The sequence below is a fragment of the Leuresthes tenuis genome, unplaced genomic scaffold (genome assembly GCF_036924035.1).
Source record: "Leuresthes tenuis unplaced genomic scaffold, fLeuTen1.0.hap1 SCAF_12, whole genome shotgun sequence".
Lineage (NCBI taxonomy): Eukaryota > Metazoa > Chordata > Actinopteri > Atheriniformes > Atherinopsidae > Leuresthes > Leuresthes tenuis.
In genome coordinates, this window is record NW_027325366.1 from 27844878 (window position 1) to 27867976 (window position 23099).

The window sequence follows — 23099 nt, forward strand, 5'->3', positions numbered from 1 at the left end:
AACTTCAGAAAGCCTGGAGAACTACTGCTCAAGACTACTTCAAAAGATTACAGAAAAGTGTGGTTGCTTGGAAGCAAATTATAAACTAATTTCAGGTAGCTCAAGACTTTTGTGCAGTAACTATACTATATGTAATATACAGACAACTGTCCTTCCTAGTTCTGGTTCTGCTCGAGGTTTCTTTCTATTAAAACTGAGTTTTACTCCCCACTGTCGCCTCATACTTGTTCAAAACATGGGAAAGAATTGAAGATTTGGTCATTTGGTTGCTTTAGCTGGGTAACGTTTTATGAATTGATGTAATATGTATTAAACTAATTAGGATTTTAATGGATTTGATTTTATTGGATGATAGATTGTTCTGATTGAATTAGATTTGTATTGGATTGAATTAGACCGTCTCTCCAAAGTACCTTATATTACAGATATTCTTATCTGACAGTGTTGACATTTTCTAACCTGCATTCAGGCACTTTTCCTCTCAAGAAATCTGGTGTCAGTAAAAACATCAAGAAGACCATTTTTTATTCATCTTTGGAATGTAGAGTTCGTAGTTGAAGTCACATTATCATGTCATTAACGTTTACAAAGCTGCAAAGAGCGGAACTATTGTTAACAGCATGGAAATCTTACGGAAGCGTTTAGTCTCGGACCAGTTTGTCCTCCCGTTAATTCCCTCCGACTCCTGCAGAATGAGCTGACAGACGTTATGAAATGGGAACTTGACCGCTTCATCTCGCAGTTTAACAAGAAGTGTGTGTTTAAATGTCATACTGGCAACAGATACAGTTAAAGAATGCACTCCCAGTTATTATGTGGCGGTACAACAGCGGCCGTCGCCGCCAGAAGGTTGCGGAATATTTTGGGTTCTGTCCTGGGAAGAGACGGCTGGATGTGGAGGAATCATGAGGTCAAACTTCTTAGTACATCCTCAGGTAACCTACGAACTTATCTAGCTATCACACAACAGACAGTCAGAGCTGACGAGCAAAGAGGGGGCTTGTTTGTTTTATTAATTTTGGACAGAAAAAAAACACCTGTAACAGTCAACAGCTAAGTGGCTGCTGATTCCTATGTTTGACTTGTTTTACAGGTGATTGTACAGGTGTTTCAGTTAAATCAAATCAAAGCAATTAGCGATTATCAGTAAATATAAACACGACTTGGAACTGAGGACGTGATCAGTATCTTTTAACTAGCTTATGGGTGAAAGGTCACAACCAGGTGTTTTGCAACTTAACCCAAACTTAGCCGCAATGTTAGCCCTACTTCCCTCCTTTTAGAAGATGATCAACATCTTTATGTACACAATGTTTGCAAGCATGATTATTTAGCTTGTTAGCTTGGAGAAGCAGAGATAATCTGCTGAAATAAAAACAGTTTGACCTTCTTCTTTTTGATCAAACTGGACCAAATGCTGAGATGAATTATAAGAGCTCTAAAGACGCAGACAGAAGGTTTTTTGTATTGATATTAATGTTTTATGGGACACTAATCAAGCATTTATTTTTCCTGTTATCGACCATCACAATAAGATATTAGATAATAAAGGTGATTAACAATTAAAATGTTTCTCAGTTCAAATATTGCTTCAATGAGCCTAAACTGGACAAACTCATTAAAAACTAAAAAAAAGCCTATCCTTAAAACTCATTTTCCAGAAGAAATTATTAAATGGAAAGTCCAGAGAGGACTGCATTAATAACTTGTTAAACCTTCCCTTCAGTGACACAGGTAAAATGGAAATTATTTCAGTGTCTACACTGACCAACTTATTGTATGTAGGAAATATAAACAAATGTAGAATTTGATGCATAAACACACTTAAAAAAAACATTGTGTGAGAGACAAAGAAGTGCCAGAAGGAAGACGCACATCCATTAATTCATTAGAATGGGTGCTGGATCAAATAAAGCAGCTGTTAAAGAAACACAGAAAAGTTTAGAGAATAAACAAGTAACAGCGTTCTGCAACATTCCACAATCAGCAAATACTTTGGTGACGGGTGTCAGGATTCTTTAACGAAATCTTTGCTGTACTGATTTTTTTACTGGAACTGTCTGTGAAGGATGCCCGGTCACCCTTTTTCGCTTTGCAGGTGGCACCGTGACGATCGGCGAGATCGCTTTCAAACTCAAAACACCCAAGAATCCCGAACTCGTTCCTGTCAAACACAGTATGTGACTTTCATTATGAGTGTGTAAGTGTTTGTGATGCATGAGCAAATGTACTGCAGAAGCATGCCTGAATGACAAGATTTATTTTTCCGGGGCCACCAGTTTCTGATTCGCTGCCACAGACGGTGGCTCAGCACCTGCGATGGATCATGCAGAAGGACCTTTTGGGTCAAGATGTATTTCTCATTGGACCCCCAGGACCCCTCAGACGATCTATAGCTATGCAGTACCTCGTGAGTCATGTTTCTCACACTAAAGGCTAAATATTTGTGATTTTTAGGGATTGTAAAGGTTGTGTGACAAATGTGCAAGAAAATCATTGAGCTGTTTAAAAAAGATGTTCCTCAAAGAAAGCTTAGAAGAGATTTGCATCTTTCTTCATATCCAGCGCCGAATATTATTAAACCAGTCATGGTTTTTCATAAATACACCCATCTGTATATGCCGTCACGCTTTGTTCCTTCAGCAAGTTTACGCTTCAAAGTGCAGAAGTTCATCCAGTAAATGAATAACAGAAAACATGCAGATGTAAATAAAAGGTGTGAACCACTGCACAGCTGTTGTGAGTTTAATAATTTAATGTCAAATCCTAGAATGTTTCAAATGTTTAAAATAGAATTCAAAAAGTGCAGTTGGAACACTGAAAAATCATAAAAACAACAACAGAACCAGAGTATTGCACACGCTGCATTAAGACTATAAACAGAAGCAGTTAAAAAGCTGCACAGAGGCTGGAACAAACCTGTTTTTTGACTGTTTTTTTGTGAGCAGAAGTGAAAGCTCATTATCTTATTAAGAGTATGATATGACTCAGGTCATTCACGCTTTTCTTTGCCTCTTTGTGCACAGATATATTTCTTATCTTATTGAAACCTTTGATGCATTTTTCCCAAGGTGACTGAGCTCAGAGGCTACCAAACTGGAATGGCATGTTATATCAGAAATACTTTAAATGCTGAAGAAAAACTAGAATTTGCAAGAATTGACTAACTTCTTGGTGGGTTTAGTTTTTCCAACCTTGTAGCTGAAGGTTCCGGGTGGAGGTGGAGTTGAGTACTTTTCTAGTCATTCACATCTGGGTATAATTGTCATTGTTGAACAATGTTTTACTTTTTTTATTGGAAGATGTTTGAATGAACCTGAATTATTTTTTGAAGTACAGCTGGTAAAGTTTAACTCCTTTTTGTTAAATAGGAGTTGACCAAACGGGAAGTCGAGTATGTTGCTCTGTCCAGAGACACCACAGAGACTGATCTGAAGCAGAGGAGGGAGATCCGATCAGGAACGGCCTTCTACATTGACCAGGTAAGTCTGCCTTTTGTGGATTCCTACACCAATAAGCAGAATTTGAAATGAATCCAAGCTTGTGTAGCAGCTCCTTCAAACAGAATTATCCAGCCTCCTCATATTTATCTCCACCCACAATTTACCGTCATGCTGTATTCACTGTAGCTTAGAAGTGGGAAGTCAGAGCTTTTTTACTTTTCTCACAACAAATTCGCATCAGCAGTTGTATACTTAAGTTAAGAAAGAAATGAGCTAATGATGCTTCTCCAGTACATTTTTATTGTTTGACATCTTGAGTATGATATCCAACTACTGATGTTTTAAAATTCTTCTAAAGTCAGAAGTTGGAAGTCTTGAAATCCTATATGTTGTTGAACGCATCGCAGTAGTGCGACACCAGCACCCACCATAACAGAAAAAAAGATTATAAATGCTAGTGAAAAGTAGTCTGTATGAGCAACAGTTCTAAACAATACCCTCTAAAATCTTACGAGAAACGCAGAGGGATGAAGTGACGAGTGGTTTATTGAGCTGATAAGATTTCTGAAAAGATATCTTTAAGATATTCTAAACAAACTGTAATTAAAAGTTCCCATTAGCTCCGAGTACTGCCCATTTTCACCTGGTTTATACCATGAAATTAACTTTACATACAGAACCGTTGTCAGTACCTATTTCACACAAGTCATTATGACATTATTGCTACAAAATTCAGATGCAAATTCTTCATGGTTTCAAATAATAAACAATAAAGACAAAGAGTTTCAGGACAGAAACAAACATCCACAGGAGCAACCCTCACTGTGCTTGGCAGCAGAAAAGGTAAATGTTGCTGTTATTGCACATTTGTAAAAGCTGTTAAGAGAATCTGTTTATCTGTTGGTGCAGATCCTAATAGACCTACAGTATCTCCCTCGCGGCAGGAGGGTGAATATAGGTGGTTCCCAGGATGAAAGGGGTCTTTGATCATATTTGTGGCTCTCTGCAGGCATCGGGCTCTGTATATGTCTGTGAGACAGGGAAGCAGACTCCCTATGGTGTCCTCAGCTGATTTAACTACTCTCTGCTGAGCCTTCCTGTTAGCCACAGTCCAGCCTGCAAACTACATCAGGATGTTCAGGGGTGATGATGCTCTCAACAGAACATTTGTCAAAGGATAGCAACAGTTTCTGGGACGGGACGGCTTTAGCAGTGTTTATTGTCCATGTGAGAAATATGTCCCCTGAAATTGAAAGTCAGTGAAACTCTCTGTTATCTCTTCTTTAATGTAAAGAAGAGCAGGTTCTCTCGTCCTTCTTCTCCTAAACCAGTTCTTTGGTTTTGGAAGGGTTTAGAGTCAGCAAAACTCACATCACAGCTGCGGTGTCGGTTTCCTTGTATGACTTTTCTTTTTAATTAAGCAAGCTTCATGCAAACACACACCCACATACTCAGTTAACTTTATACATTTAGTAACCATAGAAACTAGCAGTTTCCTTGTATTTAGACTGTTTTTTTCTGAGCAGAACTTTCTGTTCCTCTTTTATCTTCTGTCAATTTTAACAGCTACAGAAAAATAACGAAAGAAAGGGGAAAATCCAGAGAAACGTGCTCATTAAACTGTTTGACTTAAGGCAGTCAGCAGAGACAACTAATCATAAGCTGTGATGATTAACATTTGCTCAGTCATGGTGTTATCCACAGCTAATTAGCACATGTCCTCATCTTTTTGAAAAAAAAAAGTCAATTGTGTAACAGTTCAGATATCGACTCCATGGAAACGGGTGAAGTTTATCCACATTTTATTTTCGGCACATGCATTCCTCAGACTTTAATCATTTACCTGGTCTTCTGAAACAGAACAACTCATGCATACTTTAAATTTCTTCTGATCAGACTTGAGTTCAGATGCTGGCGTGTCTTTCCTCAGCGCTAACTGAAGAAGGTTTCTACAGTGAACACAGAATTCTCTGTTAACGCATGGTCAGGGTTTGAGAAGTGTGTGTGCTTTGTTTACTTGAATAGAAGCAGTTTGTGTATAAACCCCGCTGTGAGTGGTCTTATAATTTAATAAAGGGTGAGGCTGCCTGTCTGTGTGCCATTGCAGATTAAGCATTAAGGCATTCACACTGCTGATGTTAGAGTTTTGTTCAGCATTAGCAGATTTCTCTAATTTAATCGCTATAATGGCCATAATAACTTTTACTGAAATGAATAGCAGGGTTCCCAAGGGGGCTGTAGCACAAATCAATTTAATTAAATACCTGTGCTTGTGTGTAAAAATGTACTGCGGGTCTATATCAGTTGCCAAATAGCCAAAAAAGGAAACGAGTCCAAGGTCACCACTCAATGACCATGGCCAGCGTTTTGGCAAATATCACAACACGTTTAGTCGCAGCTAAGTTTTTTGATTTTTGTTTCTGGGATTTTCTGTCATTCTTACTGCAATTATCTTCTAGTTCTTTGAGATTCTTGGATTATCCTGCATGCACTTCTGTTTTAAAGTCTGTAAACAAAGTTTTGGTGATGGGGACGTTGAGGGTCATATCAAAACCTCAAACTTTTTTCTCTTGAGGTTGTCACCTGTGAATTTTAAGCTTTGTTTATGTTCACTTTCATGTTGGAGAACCCATTCTCCTGGAAAACCTCCAAAGTACGACCACCAGTCACCTCAGCTGACTCCTTTAGATGCAGAGTAGTAGTGGCTCTACCCTGAGCTCCCGACCTGGAGATTGGTTGCTGCTTCTGTATGTTTTACAAATTCTGAAGCTTATTGTCTCTTGCATTCCATAGCTTTAGCTCACCTTATTCCAGAAAGCTGTGCTATTGATGAGAGCTCATAAATGAACAAGTTATTCAGTCTGAGCTTATGTGCTGGTGGTTTGATTTAACTGATCTGTATGCAACACTACATTATGACCCCTGTGGCACCAAAGTGAGGTAGCAATAAGAGGCTGCATCACCTGGTGTGAGCACTATGGAGAGCCTGAGCCAAGACTGTCCATATGTCATTCTGGATGAATATTCATCGGTATTTCCTCGTCCATTGTCATAGAAATAATATTTGAATAATGTCCTTTTCCAGAATGTAATTATCACCACATGCTGTCTTTTCCAAGAAAAAGGAAAGCTAGTCAACGCTTCTATCAGAGGCACATCCGCCTCCTCCCTTCTCATCAAAATGAAAAGCTGTCCATTGTTTCCATGGAAACAGCTCATTAATAGATGTAGCATTCTTGATAGGACCAATAGGTGTTGCTTATTTCTGCTCCCCTGTAGATCTAACCATGCAGTGTGCATGTGTTTGCGTTTTCATATGTGCCTGTGGGTGCGATTATTAAGTGAAAGTACACAATATTGAATCTGTTGACTGTTTCAAGGAATGATAACGTGTGGGTGTGAATTACAAAGCTTCAGTCATCAGGGATAGTTTGGTACCGTAGGAGGTGTGTGTTTGTGTGTTAACTAGAACATTCACATATTCCTCCGGGCCCTGTGCTGATTTGGAGCCCTATATTCAGGCTTAACGTGTCAGTCCCTGTGCATTCTGTGTCCCTCCCCTCTCTTTAGCTCTAGGTCTTTCTTTTTTTTTCTCTCCTTCATTTCAGGCATCATTCCACCCCACAAGTTTGTACCAAAGCTGTAGTCACATGAATATAATCCCATGCTTGTTATAATTTTGACATTTAAACTCACCCGTCTCCATTTAGCAGGCTCTTATGTAAGGCAGCTTACTTCAAAGCCACACAGCAGAGTCTTAAGTCTATATTACAATAATGTAAAAATTACCATCTCTATCAAAGTTACATTTGAACTGGAATCAATTTCAACTAATTGTGAGCTTCTCAAGTTCTATTTTGAGCTAAAAAAAAATAATAATGACATTTAGGTTAAAGGTTGCAGTTTAATCTCTAAACACTCCTATTATACCAATTAAAGACAATTATGATAATGATGATGATAATGCAGATTAATTTGTCATCCAGGAGAAAACAGACTAATTTAATCTGAGCACTGTTTTGGAGTGTCCCTACAGTGTCCCACTGTATGGAAGTGAAAAACAGATTCAGGTTGTCGTATGCAGGTATATGATGACTATCTATGACCACGACGACCAAACTAGCGGTGATCCTGGACTCTGATGTAATTTTGAATGTTCTTGAACTGAGACCTAGAAAATATGCAAGATCATTTTGTTCTGTTCAGCAAATTCTGGTTTTAGATATCATCACGGTTATTGTTTCCAGTATGCATATCCTGTCGTTATTTTGCTACTAAAGTAGTTTGAAGGACCATAAGAGATGCAGACAGCTGTAACTTTGTGCGGGGAAGAGACGGAGCATCGCTAGAATCAGGCGGTGCTGGCGGTCTGTGATAATGTTTAGGTCAGTGGTGTGTGTAAGAGTAACCGCCACATGTATGCCGGGATCAGAGGTTTCCCACCTGAACATTGCATTGCAACCAACCACCTGGAACATTCCAAGTTTATCTCAGAGTGTAACAGAGACTGGGAAGCTCCCCGAAAGCCCACAAACCTATGAGGGTTTTTTATCTGGCTGCATTTGCGCTGTAGATAAGAATCCTGAAGAGATGCAACAGCCAGTCAGCGGTTGGTAGATGAGTCAGAGTCATGTTGTAATTCAGCCATCTTATATTGGTCTGATTTTATTTAATTTTTTTTTTTTAAAGTAATAGAGGTGACAGTTTCTGACATATAGTGATGAACTGTATCTCTTTCTTCTGCTTTGGCATCCTCTGACCAGTACTGCCTTTAATGATGGAAATAAGGCCGTTCTCTTGTATAGAAGGACCAACTGTGCAAATAGATTCCTTGGTTAGGTAATTAAAACAACATTGCATGTAGAAAAGTGATACTAATAGAAACATAGTTGCTGATAATGTGATACATTTCTACTCATAGTTCTTTGCTATTGTTACACACTAACTTTAAGAACTGATGTCAAAGTCTTACTGATGTTTACAGGCTTGTTTTGTAAGGACAAGTTCAGCGGTTATAATGTTGTGGCTGATTGGTTTATGCATTGTATGTTTTTATATATGCATTTGTCTTTAGATCTTTCTTCTGTAGAATTTTCCATTCATTCATCGCTCTCTAACACCCTTTAAGTGTTGGTTAAAAGCATCCCAGTTTCTGCTGGGATGTTTTTCCTCCTTCTGTGGGGTTCGTATCAGACTGAACACAAGGGCCGACTGTGCTTCCCCTCCTCTCGCCATCCTGCGTCACTCACATTTCTAACAATTATCTGATTATAGCGTTGGTGCCGAAAATGGATCAAGAGTTAAATATAGAGCATCTGGTCCTCACTATAGTTTTATAGCTTTGCTTCCCACACAACCTGCCACGCATTTACATGTTAACCTAATTACATGGCCGCTCGCTCTGCGGTCCTCCCAGACAGCTAAAGTTTCCTGCCTCTTGATGTCAGATGTGCGTTTTGAATTCTACTGAAAAGAGCATCAGCACACACATACTGTATACTGTACACTCGCGTACAAACATGCAGCATATGTGGCAGAAAATAGACCTCCCTTAAAGCAGGGACTGTGTCCAAAGTTTTGAGATAGTTTGGAGGACATTATGAACAAAGTAAGCTGAGGACACTCTCAGAAAAGGCTTCATTTGTAGATTCTTAGAGCATAGGGAGCAAGAATTCATAAATTGCCAGGTTGATCTTTGAGTCAGGGGGTCATTCTGGACAGTTGAGCAGCAGATTCTACCTGAGAATGAACTGGTTACCATGGATAGAGCGGGCTCATGTCTGAGATCAGTTGTTCTTTCCTTTTCCCTTTTTTTCTTGATATATAGTCTTGATATCTTATGTGTTCGTCTCTAGTGTGCCGTAAGAGCAGCGACGCAAGGTCGAGTTCTGGTCCTGGAGGGGCTGGAGAAAGCAGAGAGAAATGTTCTTCCTGTCCTTAACAACCTGCTGGAGAACAGAGAGATGCAGCTGGAGGACGGACGCTTCCTAATGTCGGCCGAGCGTTACGACAAGCTGCTGCAGGTCAGCGCAGAGCACTCGTCCACACTCTCAATCAGAGAAAGACTTTTTACTTTGGAAATAAAAAAACTAAATCTGATAATCGTTTTAAAGATGATTACACAAATAGGTGACAGAATTTGTGATTGTGAGGCTGTGTTGAAGTAAAACTTTGCACTGAAGCTTTGAAATTTCCACTACTCCTACAGTGCTAATTTGTTATCATGAAGATATGCTGTCACCATAAAAACCTTGATATTTTCTGTCATCGACAATGGTAAAAATGTGTTTTAAACCTTTATACTCTGCAGGAACACACCAAAGAGGAGCTGGACAGCTGGAAGATTGTCCGCGTAAGCGAGGACTTTAGGGTTATTGCTCTCGGGCTTCCTGTTCCCAAATACAAGGGCAACCCGCTGGATCCTCCTCTCCGCTCTCGCTTCCAAGCCAGAGATATATATTACCTACCATTCAAGGTCAGTCCAGAAACCTGCTCACGATCCAGCACCAGAAGTTTCCCAGCAGCACCAGAATGACTCAATAAGGAGATAAAAGGCGGTTGTGTGCTGAAAGCACTGCAGAAGTGTGAAGAGTTTCCAAACTCCACTTGTTCGTACATTTAACAGTTTTCACTTCGAAGGATTGTGTGCAGCCCTGCAGCAATTACCTTCTTTGTATTTTCAGGACCAGTTGGAGTTATTGTACACAGCAGGACCAAATGTGGCTGCTGAAAGGTAATTTGAAGATATACACATTTTAAATCTTGGGCCTTTTTTCTTGGTCGTTGTGGTTTCTCATGTGGAGCGTCATGTTGTATCCTGTTTGTCAGGGTTTCCCAGCTGCTGTCACTCGCCACTACACTGTGCTCCCAGGAATCATCCAATCTTGGTCTCCCCGACTTCCCTGTTGACAACCTACTTCCTGCCCTCCATGTTCTGGTGAGACTTGAGGGGAAAAATAAAAGCAAAGACCAGGATAAATAAAGAAATAAATCAATTTAAATTTCTCTCTTGCTGCAGAACTCTTTCCCCTCGCTGTCCTCCCAGCAGCTTATCCACAGGCTCTACCCCTACAAGAGTATCTTAGGCAAGGACGGACACTCTGCTGTCGAGGGTGTGCTGAGTGTAAGTCAAGAGCTGGTCTATCAGTCAAAATGTCGTTGTTTTATTTAATTTGCATGTTTGATATATTATCGAGCTGTTTTTGTATACCTGTGGTGTCTTTCACAGCGATTTGAGCTTTTGGATGGTCGCCGTCAGCCAGCACCCAACTCCATAATGAGTGTGTCAACAACAGGGGAACTTGAAGGCCATGCAGATGTCACTGTGCGGGTCGGAGACAGGGACATCACCTTCCAGGTACTGTATGGTTTTTATGATTTGCTCAACACAAAATGCCAACTATTTTGAAGGTGCAATATACTGTATAATATATTTCTGATTGTAAAACGAGGAGCAAGTAAGAAAAAAAATGTAGATATAAGACTAAATTTAGTCAAAGCGTCTTTGCCTGTTCCTCAACGCAGGACTGCTCCAGCTTCTTTTAGCAATTGGAGTTAGACTAAGTTATACCACAAAATCAGATCCTCATCTTTGGGCATCTTTGACTATATATATCTATATATATATATCTATATATATATGATAGATAGATAGATACTTCAGCAGAGCCCACATGGAGAGACACTCTGCATCTGTGTATCTGAATTTGTTTGAAAATTCAAGATTTCTAAGAATACTGGAGCTGCTCTTGCAATCCAAGAAGTGATGTAATTCTACTTAACTGATCAATCTAAATCTGCACATCCTTTATATGTGACATTAACCATGTTGGCTGCTAATATGCAGTGCTGTATGTCTCCTGGATTCTTTGAGAATTTGAGTTCTTGGAACATACTTGTAGCTTAATTTGTTCCCAGAAATGTGGCAGTGATGCTGTTCAGTCTGTCAATCATGATTCATCTAATTGTATAATGACAAATCTGTTGGCTGCTGTCTCATGGCAATTTCTTGTCTTTATCAAACTTAAGGTTCCAGCAGGCACCAAAGATCCACGTGCCCCCAACAGCAGCCCCACCTTCATTAACACACCGAGCCACTCCCAGCTGCTGGCTGAGATGATGCAGTCGCACATGGTGAAGGACATATGTCTGATTGGAGCCAAGGTAGCCCACATATTGTGCAACACACACATTCAACACACATACTGAGTGATATCTGCATTTATTAACAAGAATTATGTATTTTGCAGGGTTGTGGCAAGTCAGTTATTGCCAGAGAGTTTGCTGAGATGCTGGGTTACAGCATCGAGCCCATCATGCTCTACCAGGTAAACACATGCTTTTGATAGGTCATCAACATCTATTAATGCAGAAGCTCTGCAGAGCATGTGCTGAAAAAAACAATGCACACTTTTTATGGCACATGCCCCAAATAATAGATGAGACAATCAGGCGTTTACCATCTGTCAGTCTTTTGACCCTCATTGTGCAGCATATGGAACAGCGTTTCTTCTCACATATAATATTTATTTAATCTGCTGTAGTTACGTTTGCAGTTCAGGCTTTTCAGGCATGCATCCATCTAATAAAAAAAGAGTTGAAACACTGTGACTTAGATTATATTATGTGTATGAGTTTGTGTTTATCCCATTATCATGTCAAGAGTAACAAATCACCAGATTTCAGTTTCTGGTTTTGATTTGCATCTAGAAGATGTAATACAAATGTTCTAACTTCCACTAATGTGCAAAAAGTTATTAGAATTGTTTGAGTTGGTTTTGTCTGTTTCTAAGAGAACTCGATGCACATTAGGAGAATGTGAACAACTATACGAACCCTGTCTGACCTGGTAAAGGTTATAGATCTCAGCTGGCAAATGGCAAACTCATGTGACTGATCAGCTTCCTCCCATATACGATATGATATCACACATTTCTCCAGAGAGAAAAGGATTCCTCCATTTTTGGAGAGGTTTTGTGTAAAAAAGACTTAAAGGTTGCACTACAACTGGACTTCTTCTTGTAGCCAGAGGCGTCACCCCCATGTGTAAAATCCCAACTGGATGGGATTTGGATTGGCGACACAAGCAAAAATAAAATTGATATTTAACTTATCTCAACACACGTAAAGGCTTTATTTACTGAACCCCACTGGTTACATTTGCAGCTGATCACCTGGTTAACTGCTCATAGACAGTTAAAAATGTTTGACTGTGGTTTCATGAAGGCTTTGGTTTAAGATTCTCTGCACATCTCCTGCTGTTTGTGTGCTTGTGATTATGCAGAAAGTGGGCGTGCTGAAGCACAATGTATGAATGTATCATACTGCAGCTATTTTTAGGTCAGGATCCACTCATTGCAGAATCCTTTACTGGGAATTTCATCTCTTCAGCTCATAAAAAAAAAACACTTTTGGAAAACAAATATTGTAGGCAGACAGTCTTTTTTTCTTCTTCCTCTGTCTGTCTTTACAAAGTTTCCAAACAGTTAAATGACCTGGGAACAGTTCAGGAACTGGCATGGAATATATATATATATATATATATATATATTTACATAAAGGGGCATAAGATGTACAGACCTAATGCGTCATGTTTGTCTTGGGAACTATTTTAGGAACAGCATACTGGCTGGTAATCTTGATGTTAAATTGGACAGTGGATGGGGGAACAGGATGGTGAACATCCTATCCTGGGCAATCGTTTTAATGTGACACTTGATTTTAACTCTAACCATGAAAATTAAGCTGTATATGAAGAATGTGGAAAAACAGCTTTTTGGGCGAACTGTTTAATATGCTTTCAGTTGAAGTTTATCACTTCTGTTGAAGCAGCCAAAAACTGCCCAGGTTCCAATTTCACAGACGCTCTTCTCAAAATGACCTCCGCATAGAAAGAAGTTTTTAATTAAAGAAACTTTTAATTAAAACCTGCTCATATTGCAGAGACATCCCTCTTGGGTAAAGGTGACTTGTTTACTCCAGGTTCTTGCCCTGATCTGTGTTATGCAGTCTCTGCACAGTTTTAAAGATCAGAATCATTACAACATTTCATTGATTTAACTCTCTGTAAACTGTTCAAATCTAGGTGACGATTGATGATTAATTCATTCTTTATTTTGTTTTTGTAAAAATAACCATAAAGCAAATTGGAATATATAGATTTAAGGAAGTGAAAGCTCCTCTTTTGAATTTTTATCTGGAGGTTTCTGGGTTGATTTAAGTAATACACTGAATCAAAAACTATGCATCCTCTCTGTTTTAGATTTAATCGCTAACTTTTACTGTAATAAAAATTAAAGTGCAGTACCCAAATTGTAGCAACTGTTAACCTCCAGGGTAATTCAGGAATTACTCCAAATTGTGGTTATTTTGAATTCTCACATTGCATATATGCTATACATTTTGTATCTGCATTTAGTAACTCACAGTGCTTGTGAGTAATGAAGCCCTTGACCCTTAATTTGCAACGTGGCAGAACCATATCTGCAGCCCACCTCCATTCCTGCCTTTCAGTTGAGAATTATTGTGAGAGGTTCAATAGATTTATCCTTATTGATCCGTTGTTATAAGGCAGGTTGTCGCTCTTTGGAGATTTCAACTAGATGCACTTAGTAGCTCTAGACTCTAAACTCCCTATTCCAGATTTGGATAACGCTACTTGTCTTCCCTGTTGTAGCCCCCAACTGTGCCATGACATGATAGCACGATATTCGATATGACAGCCTTGCTCAACAGACACCCTCCAACAGAAAAGTGCCATTAACTGTTATCTGTAAAGCAGAGTTATCAGATTTAACAGTTTGGCCAGATCATGCAGGGACAGAGTTAAAAGTGTTTATGATTTCAGGACAAGCTCAGCTTTCTGGATCCGGTTTCACAGAGTGATTGTAAACTCACTTCTAATGAAATGCTAAAAATTGTCTCGATCAGAATGCTTTATTTGGGTTTTTTGAGAAGAAAATAAAATCCCTACACCTTTTTGGAGAAATTTTGATTATTAGAGCCATGGTGGAAATTAAACTTTATATTTACAATGAGGAAATTAACAAAGTTTTGGCCATTTTTTTAGGTGTTAGAGTAGAATTGCATAATGTGATATTGTGTTGGACACTTATTTCCCAACATATCTGTTGCAATTAGTTAAATTTGCTACTTTTTCCCAAAGTTGAGGAACAAAGTGTGTCTTGCTTTTATATATTAGAATTTTAATATCAACATATTTCAAATATGTTCATTTGTTTTTAAAAGGATATAAAAGAACAAAGATTTAGCTGTAGTTTCAGATTATATTTTGCTGATAAATCTGAGTTCATAGTTCCTCAACTATATATATTCTTATATATGTTTGCTTCTTATACGTATAATTTATGGAGTATCTTAAAGAATGAAAATGTTAACTTTCTTTGTTCCCCTTTCTTGATTTTGTTGGTATTTTAAACTCTGTATTATTCTGGATTAGGTTCTATATAATCCCTTAAGGGATTTTAACACAGCAGCAAATTTGATAGTTTTATATCTTTATTATTTTTACTAGTATTATTATTTGATTTGTATTTATTTGTCTGTGGAAACCAAAAAAGATGATTAGTTTAATTAGTTGCCTATTGGCAAAGAAATGAACTTGGTCATTGGTTCTTGCAGATTAAAACAAGTATATTATATGATAAATGATTATAGGACATATTTGTTGTGTTTATGTGCTCCCTAAAGGCTTCTGGTGGTTTAATCTGACAGAAACTATCTGCTTGAAAAGCTTTTTAAATAATTAAAAATCATATCAGTTGCCATAGAGAACACAATCTGGGTTAGGTTCAAAGTTTCAAAGCCAGGAAAAAATGCTCACAATTTATTGATTGTTTGATACCCATTGGCCTTAAACAAGAGTGCGGTACAGCAGTGTTTGAGACATATGAATTTCCTTACAGAATGTTGTTTTTGTTAGTAAAATAACCTGCTTGGTAAAGGTTAGATTTAACATAGATTGATAAAGAATAGAATAACAGAATAGATTTTTGTTTATTCTATGTGTGAAATTAATTTGGGAGGAAACTACATCTCCCTTCATCATTGTGACTTTATGTGCATCTTCTTTTTAGTCTCTTTTCAACACCCACATATTGTGTTCTTTCCTGCGTTGCTGTAATGCCCCCCCATTCTCCCTCTGTGCCTCTGTCTGTGCCTTCCAGGACATGACGGCCCGGGACCTCCTCCAGCAGAGGTACACTCTCCCGAATGGAGACACAGCGTGGAGGCCGTCTCCACTGGTCACTGCTGCCATCGAGGGCAAGCTGCTGCTTCTTGACGGTATACACAGGGTCAACCTGGGAACCCTGGCTGTGCTTTCCAGGTACCTCAGCTAAAACACGTTCCACTTCAGTATTGTATTTGCTGTCGTCTTTTTAGAATTCTGTGTTGATTTGTGTTTATCTGTAGAACTGAGTCTGATAATGACCGAACCAGAGCACACAGTAAACAGAGGGCTGTGCAACAGTCATGAACCACCTCATGTTCCTTTAAACAGGGGCAACAATGTATTCGAACATGTGCAAACATAAAAGGAATAAGGGGTTATAGGCAAAAACAGACTTTTTACTATTTTAGCTTAAAAGTCAGTATTTGGTATCTTTATTCTTTAACACAGCCTCTTAGACAAGCTTTCTGTCATTTCTTTTAGTAGTCTTCAGGAATAGTTCTCCAGGTTTCTTGAAGGACATCCCAAAGCTCTTCTTTGGATGTCGGCTGCCTTTTGTTCCGTTCTCTGTCAGATGATCCCACACTGCTTCAATAATGTTGAGGTCCGGGCTCTGGGGAGGATTCATCCCTCCATAAGACCTGTTGCCACTGATTTTCAGTTACTTCTTGTGTCATTTGGCATAGCTCAGCCTTTCTTAAGAATGGCTTCTTCACAGCATCCCTCCCTGCAGGCAATTTCTGATGAGGCTTCACAGAACAGTAGACGGATCAACTGAAGGCTCAGATGCATCTCTCGGCTTCTGTGTCTGGTCTTTGCTGGATTTTTCTACCTATTTCTTGCTGACGTCACTTTCAAATATTGTTTATTTGCTGTAGGTTGTTTTGAGGCCTGCCACTTCTTCTTTTGTCCAGTTTCCTCAAATATCTTAAGGACTCACTGTACAGCATGCTGAGATATGCCAAGTTTTCAGCTAATAGCTTTTTAGGAATCACCTTGTTGGTGCAAAAATACTATTTTATGTCTGTTGTCTGTGTTATCTTTGACATTTTTCATTGCTGCATCTAAAGAAAGGGGAACATTTTGTCTTTGTAACAGGCTAAGTCGTCTGTTGTGTGTAACGCTGGTTCATCCCTTGAGTCACTGTGTTTTGTGTCCCAGGTTGCTCCATGACAGGGAGTTGGACCTTTATGATGGGACCAGGCTGCTGAGGTGGGACAGATACCAGACACTAAAGGAGCAGCTGCAGCTTAGTGACCAGCAGCTGCAAGACAGGTACACACACACACACACACACACACACAAATACAGGTCAGCTTACACCTCAGGGCTAATTGTAGGGAAATTGTGGTGGATTTTAGGTGGATTTCTGAATTTCCATTTGCATTAAATGTGTGAAAAATTGGTCTGTGGCTGACTGTAATAACTACAGCAACCATCACTGCAGTATTAGCTGATTGGCAGGCAGCAAAGACAGAAATAGCCAGAGAGGGACGTTCAGATTTGTGATCATCACCTCTTTTGAAGACTGATGGTGTTTCTGAAGGTGTGGAAGGAGATGAGTGAGAAGGAAAATGTAACAGGAACTTGCATAAGTGCAGTTATGAGTCACATATTCTTTATGTTTGTGTTACGTCTCCCTCCTGGATCAGTTCTTAACAAGCTTTTTCTGAGGATCCTGTCAGGGAGGGAGTTAAACCAGCTGTTCACACTGCAAACAGGACAAACTTTAAAGAGTGCTGGAGTGTGCAGTGAGGGGGGAGCGCTAAGGAAGCTTTTAGAATGTTTTCCCTTTGCACCAAAATGCTGCTCTGTGGTTTATAAAACAGTAAGACTTTGAGTTGTAGCACATACAACACCTACACCTAACTGTAGGATGTTAATATATTCATCAATAAGTGTTGCTGGTCTTGACCTTAACTGTTCCCTGTGTTTGTGTCATGAAAACATGTGTGTGTGTGTTTCTTAAAAAGCCACCTAAGCCAGCAGGAAGGATGTTTGTGGTCTCGGTTAACTGAACCCACTTCCTCGTCTTCTGCTCCTGTGGCTCAGACAAACGGTGTAGCCCATACATGTGTGTGTGCATGTGTGACCACCGGTATGTTAGTTAGTGTTATAGTGCATGTTCCGTTTCCATTCTCTGTCAATATCCAGTTGCTGAGTTTGAATAAAACATTTTGAGATAAAATACAACAATTAAAAAAAAGTATGTAAATAAACCAGATTTTTTTATAAATTAAATATTTTTTTAAAAACGATTCAAACATATAAGGTGGACTGCAAAGATAATGAAATATAAAATAAAATAATTTCATGTAAATAATACAAATAAAAGCAAGAAAAAAAAATGAATAAAATGATATCTGTCTTAAAGTGCAGTTAATGGGAATAATGCCAGTGCTACCAACCTATGATGTCTTCATGCATGAAACTTCTTCCCACACATTCATCCAGTGAGGATGATGATGGTTGGCGCCCACTTTCGCCCGCAGTGAAGTAAATATATCCAGCGTGGGTGTCTCTGTGGTTTGATAGAAATGGACTTTGCTGTCCTGTTGAATCAGAGGAGTTCACAGCAAGCTGTCAGAAGTCATGCTTTTGACCCTGACGTAGATTGGGTGGGACACACGGATACACACACACACACACACACACACACATCCTTGACACGTTCTACTTGAACCTCCTTCCCACAGCTACTTGGACACAGCTGAACAGATGTTTGACAGTGTGCGTCTTCCACTGCTGGTGTGCAGCTGTGTGTTTGTGTGTGTCTTCAGGTCAATCTTCCCTATCCATCCATCGTTCAGAGTGCTGGCCCTGGCAGAGCCTCCCGTTGTGGGCGCCAGTTCAAGCAGCAGCAGCAGAGGTCAACAGTGGCTGGGCCCAGAGCTGCTCACCATGTTCCTCTACCACACTGTTACACCGCTGGCCAAAGCAGAGGAGATGGGCCTCATACAGGGACTGGTGAGAAACACACACAAATCCCCACTCAGAACATTCTTCCCTTATCATCAAGTCATCTTCATTTTATTTTTTCTCCATTTTTAGACTCCTAATGTTCCAGAAGAAGCAGCAGAGCAGCTATTGCATCTTACACACAGTCTCCGCAAGACAAATGACCCCACAGTAAGTTTGCCTGCTTTTACCACTTTGTTTACATGTGTGTCTTTAAAATAAAACATTTTTCTTCGGTGTGTCTCTCCAGGCACAGTCTCTGGCCTCATCTCTTTCAACCAGACAGCTGTTGAGGATCTGCCGCCGTCTCTCTCAGTACCCCGAGGAGAGCATCGCTCATGTTGTCAATAAGGCTTGTCTCTCTAGGTGCACACAAACACAGACTGCCGCATGTTTGTGATACCTTTTGATCTCATAAAAGAGTTGTAATTTTCCTAGAAAGAATGGCTCTGAGTGAAAAGATGAATCAGTACATCAGGGTGTATTAAAAGAGGTTTCTGGGAACACAAATTACTGCTTTATATCTGTCTGATCCACTGACATTGTTACCACACTTAATGAACACCACGTAGTCATGTTCTAAACTCTCTGGCTACACAAATGAGGCTACCCATACATTGTATGCTGGAAAATGTACAGAGGCTATGGAGAGCAGCCCACTGAACTTTAAAAGCGTATTACGGAAAAAATAAGCGCATATAGAAAAGTGGGAGAGGGTCAGACTCTGGGGAAACATTTCCATTAGCCAAGTTTACATTAAGCAAACGGTGTGCTCCTCAAGAAAAGTGGGATCTCGCTTTACCAAACCCAGTGTTATGGATTTTATCATTCAAAGATGGCAAAGCTAGCAGTGCGCTAGAAACTAATGGAAAACAGAACTGGCTTGATTTACCCTGCGATGAATATATGCTTACTTCAGTTCAAAGAAGAGTTTGTCTCTCTTTTGTCAGACAACGTGAGAAAAGCAGTTCTTATCTTTTGCACGAGGTATAACCAAAGCGCCCCAATTATATTGTGACTTTTCACGTTATATACTGAAATATGCTTCACTCTGGCACAGTCTTGATGTTTTTACTGGAAAAGCATCTGCGTGTTGGAGGCAGTTGTACATGGGTGGAAAACACACAATTGGAGATCTATTAAAAAGATGTTTAATTTGTTTGTATGAGGACTGAACTTTTTATTATACAGTCTATTGGAAAATGTGTATTTAAGCAGATAACTTTGAAGAGTTTGGAGAACAGCCCTCTCTGAACTTTAACACCTAGTTAAAGAAAACTGAAGCAAATTTCAAAACCACACAGCCAAATGAATCTAGAGTTTTGCTTTTTCTTATTCTGATTGTGTTAGTCACAGCTGAAACTTGAAAGTTTGAAACAACCGTGGTTCCGTCCAGGCTTGGTTAATCTGATGACGTCGTAGAAGAAGACGGTACTACCCCATACGGATATTTTCGGGCTTGCATAGATACTGATGAAGGCTGGTTTTTTGTTTTTTAATTTGCATTTCTCTCTATTTATGAAGCCATAGGTGCTTCCGGACAATACAGTTTTAGTGTCTTTGAAGGTTAAGGGAATTTTATTCTTGCCATTCTTGACCTCATGAATTGCAACGCCCACCAAAATTCATGTTTGCTTGATAGTTATTGTCATTTTGGCCAGCTGTGCACCGAACAGGTTCGTCTCTGCATGTGTACGCCAAAATCTAAACCAAAGAAGGTAGAATTACTGCAAACAGGAACACTAAAGCGAGCAGCAACAGCAAACCCCTCTGTTACATATCAGCTCCAAAAACTTGGATTTGGAAAATAAAGATGATGTTTAATGCTTTCTGAATGTGTGTTTTAGGTTCCTGCCCAGCCTGGCCCGTGCCTCTCTTGAAAAAAGCCTCAGCAACTGCTCCATTCAGGACACACCAGATCCTGCTGAACACACTCGGGATTATCGCTGTGAGTCCCACCTGCAAGTATATGTTTCCCACTTTTTATTGTACACGTTGAAATAAGCTCAGAATTGTTTTCTTGTGTAATTAGATATGTCTGGATATGACTGACAGACGTGCACTTATTTTTTCTTCAATGCAGCTTGACTTTGATATATTTATTTATTTTTAGTCAGAAACCAAGGCCGGCACATATTTTACTAAAAAAGCTACATGTTGAGGGTGGGACTCAGCAAGTCTGAAAGTGAATAATTCTTTGAAAATCAGGACTCAGCTGAGTCATACCTGTAGTCATCATGGTTACAGACGACTTGAACGTCTTCCAGAGCTGACACACTCCGAGTCGAAAAACAGGCCACCTGAGCATGTGTGATATTACATGTTCAGTGTGTGAGGGCTGATGGTGCCAATCAAGTCAGCTTGTTGTTAAAAGCTGTGGTTGTTGTCACTGTGAATAATACCATCAGTACACGCAATGAAGAAGCAGCTAATAATGTTTTAGAGATAGATGTGATGACGTCAGATCGGTTTTAGTTATTCTGGGGAGATTAGATAGAGCTTGAATGAATAAATGATCATTTTTCATTATTCATTATACTGATAATAAAGACTTTTTAAACTTTTTATTATTTTGTTCATTGTACACCACTGTTACTCTTAAATTAAATTCTTTCTACAAAACAGCTTTAAGGTTTTTACGTAAAACTAAAGTGGAATCCCTGACATTATTGGCAGTTCACGTCTCTTTGATTTAGTCAGTCAAGATGAAGAAGTGGTGTCAGGAAAGGGTTGCAGATGGTGGGAGATCGCTTTAACGCATAGGTTTTATTAGAAGATGGGTTTTCTCCTTCACTTTACTTAACTGAAGAAGCTGGTGAGCTCAAACTGAGTTTGTCAGTGCTGGACTGCAGATAACTATGCTGCACACTCCTCCTGTTTGTCTCCAGGTGTGGTCCAGGATGGTGTGTTGACGATTGGTAAAGTATCAGCTCCCATCTACAACCCCGATATGAAAATGAAGGTTCCTGATGTGCTTTTCTATGACAATCCACAGGTAACCCAACACAAAATCACAATGTAACTTTCACTTGTTGTATTAAAAACACAGCAGGAAATGCTCCAGCCTAGAAGGCAAAACCTGTATTTATCTCTGGTGTCCACATCGGAATTATGATGCCTGTGACAGCTTCCTAGCAAAAGATGTTGAAATATCTGCAGCTGATGATGATTTTAATAGTAGGCAATGACATGAATGCCAATTTTTGTTTACTTTCTCGTTGGTGTTGGCCACTGTGGCACAGTGTTACTAAACCACAGTGTGCCCAGAGAGGAACCGACCGTGGAAATGACACTCTGACATCCTCTGGCAACACTGATGACGCTGTGCGACCCAGATTCGCCTCTTTCTCACTCAGTCCTCATTCTGCCCTTTTTCTCTGCCTGCTTGTGTTAGAGACTGATATTAAAAAAAATGAGAAGAAAGGATAGGTGGAAGGAGGATGTCCTACTTTTTGAATGACCTGTTTTCTATCTTCAGAGCTGCAGCATATTTATGAGAGAGAGAAAAGACATCAGACTGCTTTATTTTTCATAACATGTGTAACATGTTAAACACTCTGGGTTAAGCTGACATTTGTACATCCTCAAAGCTATGATTTCTGAATTATTTGTGTGTATGTATGTGTCTGCAGCACATGATGGTGATGGAGGACATGTTGAAAGACTTCCTGTTGGGAGAACACCTTCTCTTGGTGGGCAACCAGGTGAGTGAAATATCAAGACTCTTCATGTTCTGTTACACATTGTAACTTCCCACCTTGCATTAAACAAAACCTGTTGAGCCTTTGTCCATAAAGGTCCAATTATGGATCGCTGTTGGTCTCAAACATGGGTTTACAGACGTGGGTGTATCTTGTTTTTGCAGCGAACACCCACACATGTCAGCTCTGTTAGAACACAGAGGGAAGAGTTATAAAACAGGCTCCCAGCATCCTGATGTCAACCTCCAAATCTGCCCGCTCACAGCGAGCTGTTGGCATAAGGACACATGTAGCACTCCCTTGGGGACACAGAGTGTCCCCACTCCAGATCCGATGGGCAGGGTTAAAGGGAGGATAGAGAAAGGGTGAGAGAAAGTAGATATGGTGTACTGTCACCCCAGAGGAGGTTGTCTGTGTGTGCCCTTGCATTAATGTTAATGCACGCGCATGCATGTGAGAAAGTTTGAGTGGGAGAGGCCATTTGCAAATCTGAGTGCATGACCATGCATGGGCGAAGCTGAGACATTAGAAGCTGTCAGAGCAACTTACTGGATGTCTGACAGACTGGCCGAGAGATTCAGTAGTCGTCCAGGAGAGGCCAGTGGGAGTCCCACAGAACAGCCCGTGTCAAAACGGAGTATCATCAAAACCAGGGCACACTTCTGGTTTTCCCTCTGCAGCCGGAGCGGACACCTGTTTGTCTATCTTTACAGCCATTCACTATAAAAAACATTGGACATAGCTTTCCATTTAAAAATTGAAGCAGATGCAGAAGTGCCATAAATGAACAAGGAGTGGCTGCTGTAG

At 39.8% G+C, this 23099-nt stretch overlaps 1 protein-coding gene across 1 annotated transcript in view; it reads left to right on the plus strand.

Moving 5' to 3' along the window:
* The first annotated feature begins 673 nt into the window (after positions 1-673).
* vwa8 (von Willebrand factor A domain containing 8) overlaps positions 674-23099 on the plus strand; it is a 66808-nt gene continuing 44382 nt past the window's right edge. Inside the window, exons 1-20 of the mRNA XM_072397363.1 lie at positions 674-935; positions 2099-2176; positions 2280-2410; positions 3372-3482; positions 9299-9466; positions 9754-9918; positions 10127-10176; positions 10272-10380; positions 10462-10566; positions 10672-10800; positions 11472-11606; positions 11693-11770; positions 15629-15789; positions 16795-16908; positions 18414-18600; positions 18685-18762; positions 18842-18957; positions 20439-20539; positions 21480-21586; positions 22224-22295. Of these exons, the coding sequence (XP_072253464.1) occupies positions 797-935; positions 2099-2176; positions 2280-2410; positions 3372-3482; positions 9299-9466; positions 9754-9918; positions 10127-10176; positions 10272-10380; positions 10462-10566; positions 10672-10800; positions 11472-11606; positions 11693-11770; positions 15629-15789; positions 16795-16908; positions 18414-18600; positions 18685-18762; positions 18842-18957; positions 20439-20539; positions 21480-21586; positions 22224-22295 (2334 nt within the window). The 5' untranslated portion in view covers positions 674-796. The remainder of the gene's footprint in view (positions 936-2098; positions 2177-2279; positions 2411-3371; positions 3483-9298; positions 9467-9753; positions 9919-10126; positions 10177-10271; positions 10381-10461; positions 10567-10671; positions 10801-11471; positions 11607-11692; positions 11771-15628; positions 15790-16794; positions 16909-18413; positions 18601-18684; positions 18763-18841; positions 18958-20438; positions 20540-21479; positions 21587-22223; positions 22296-23099) is intronic.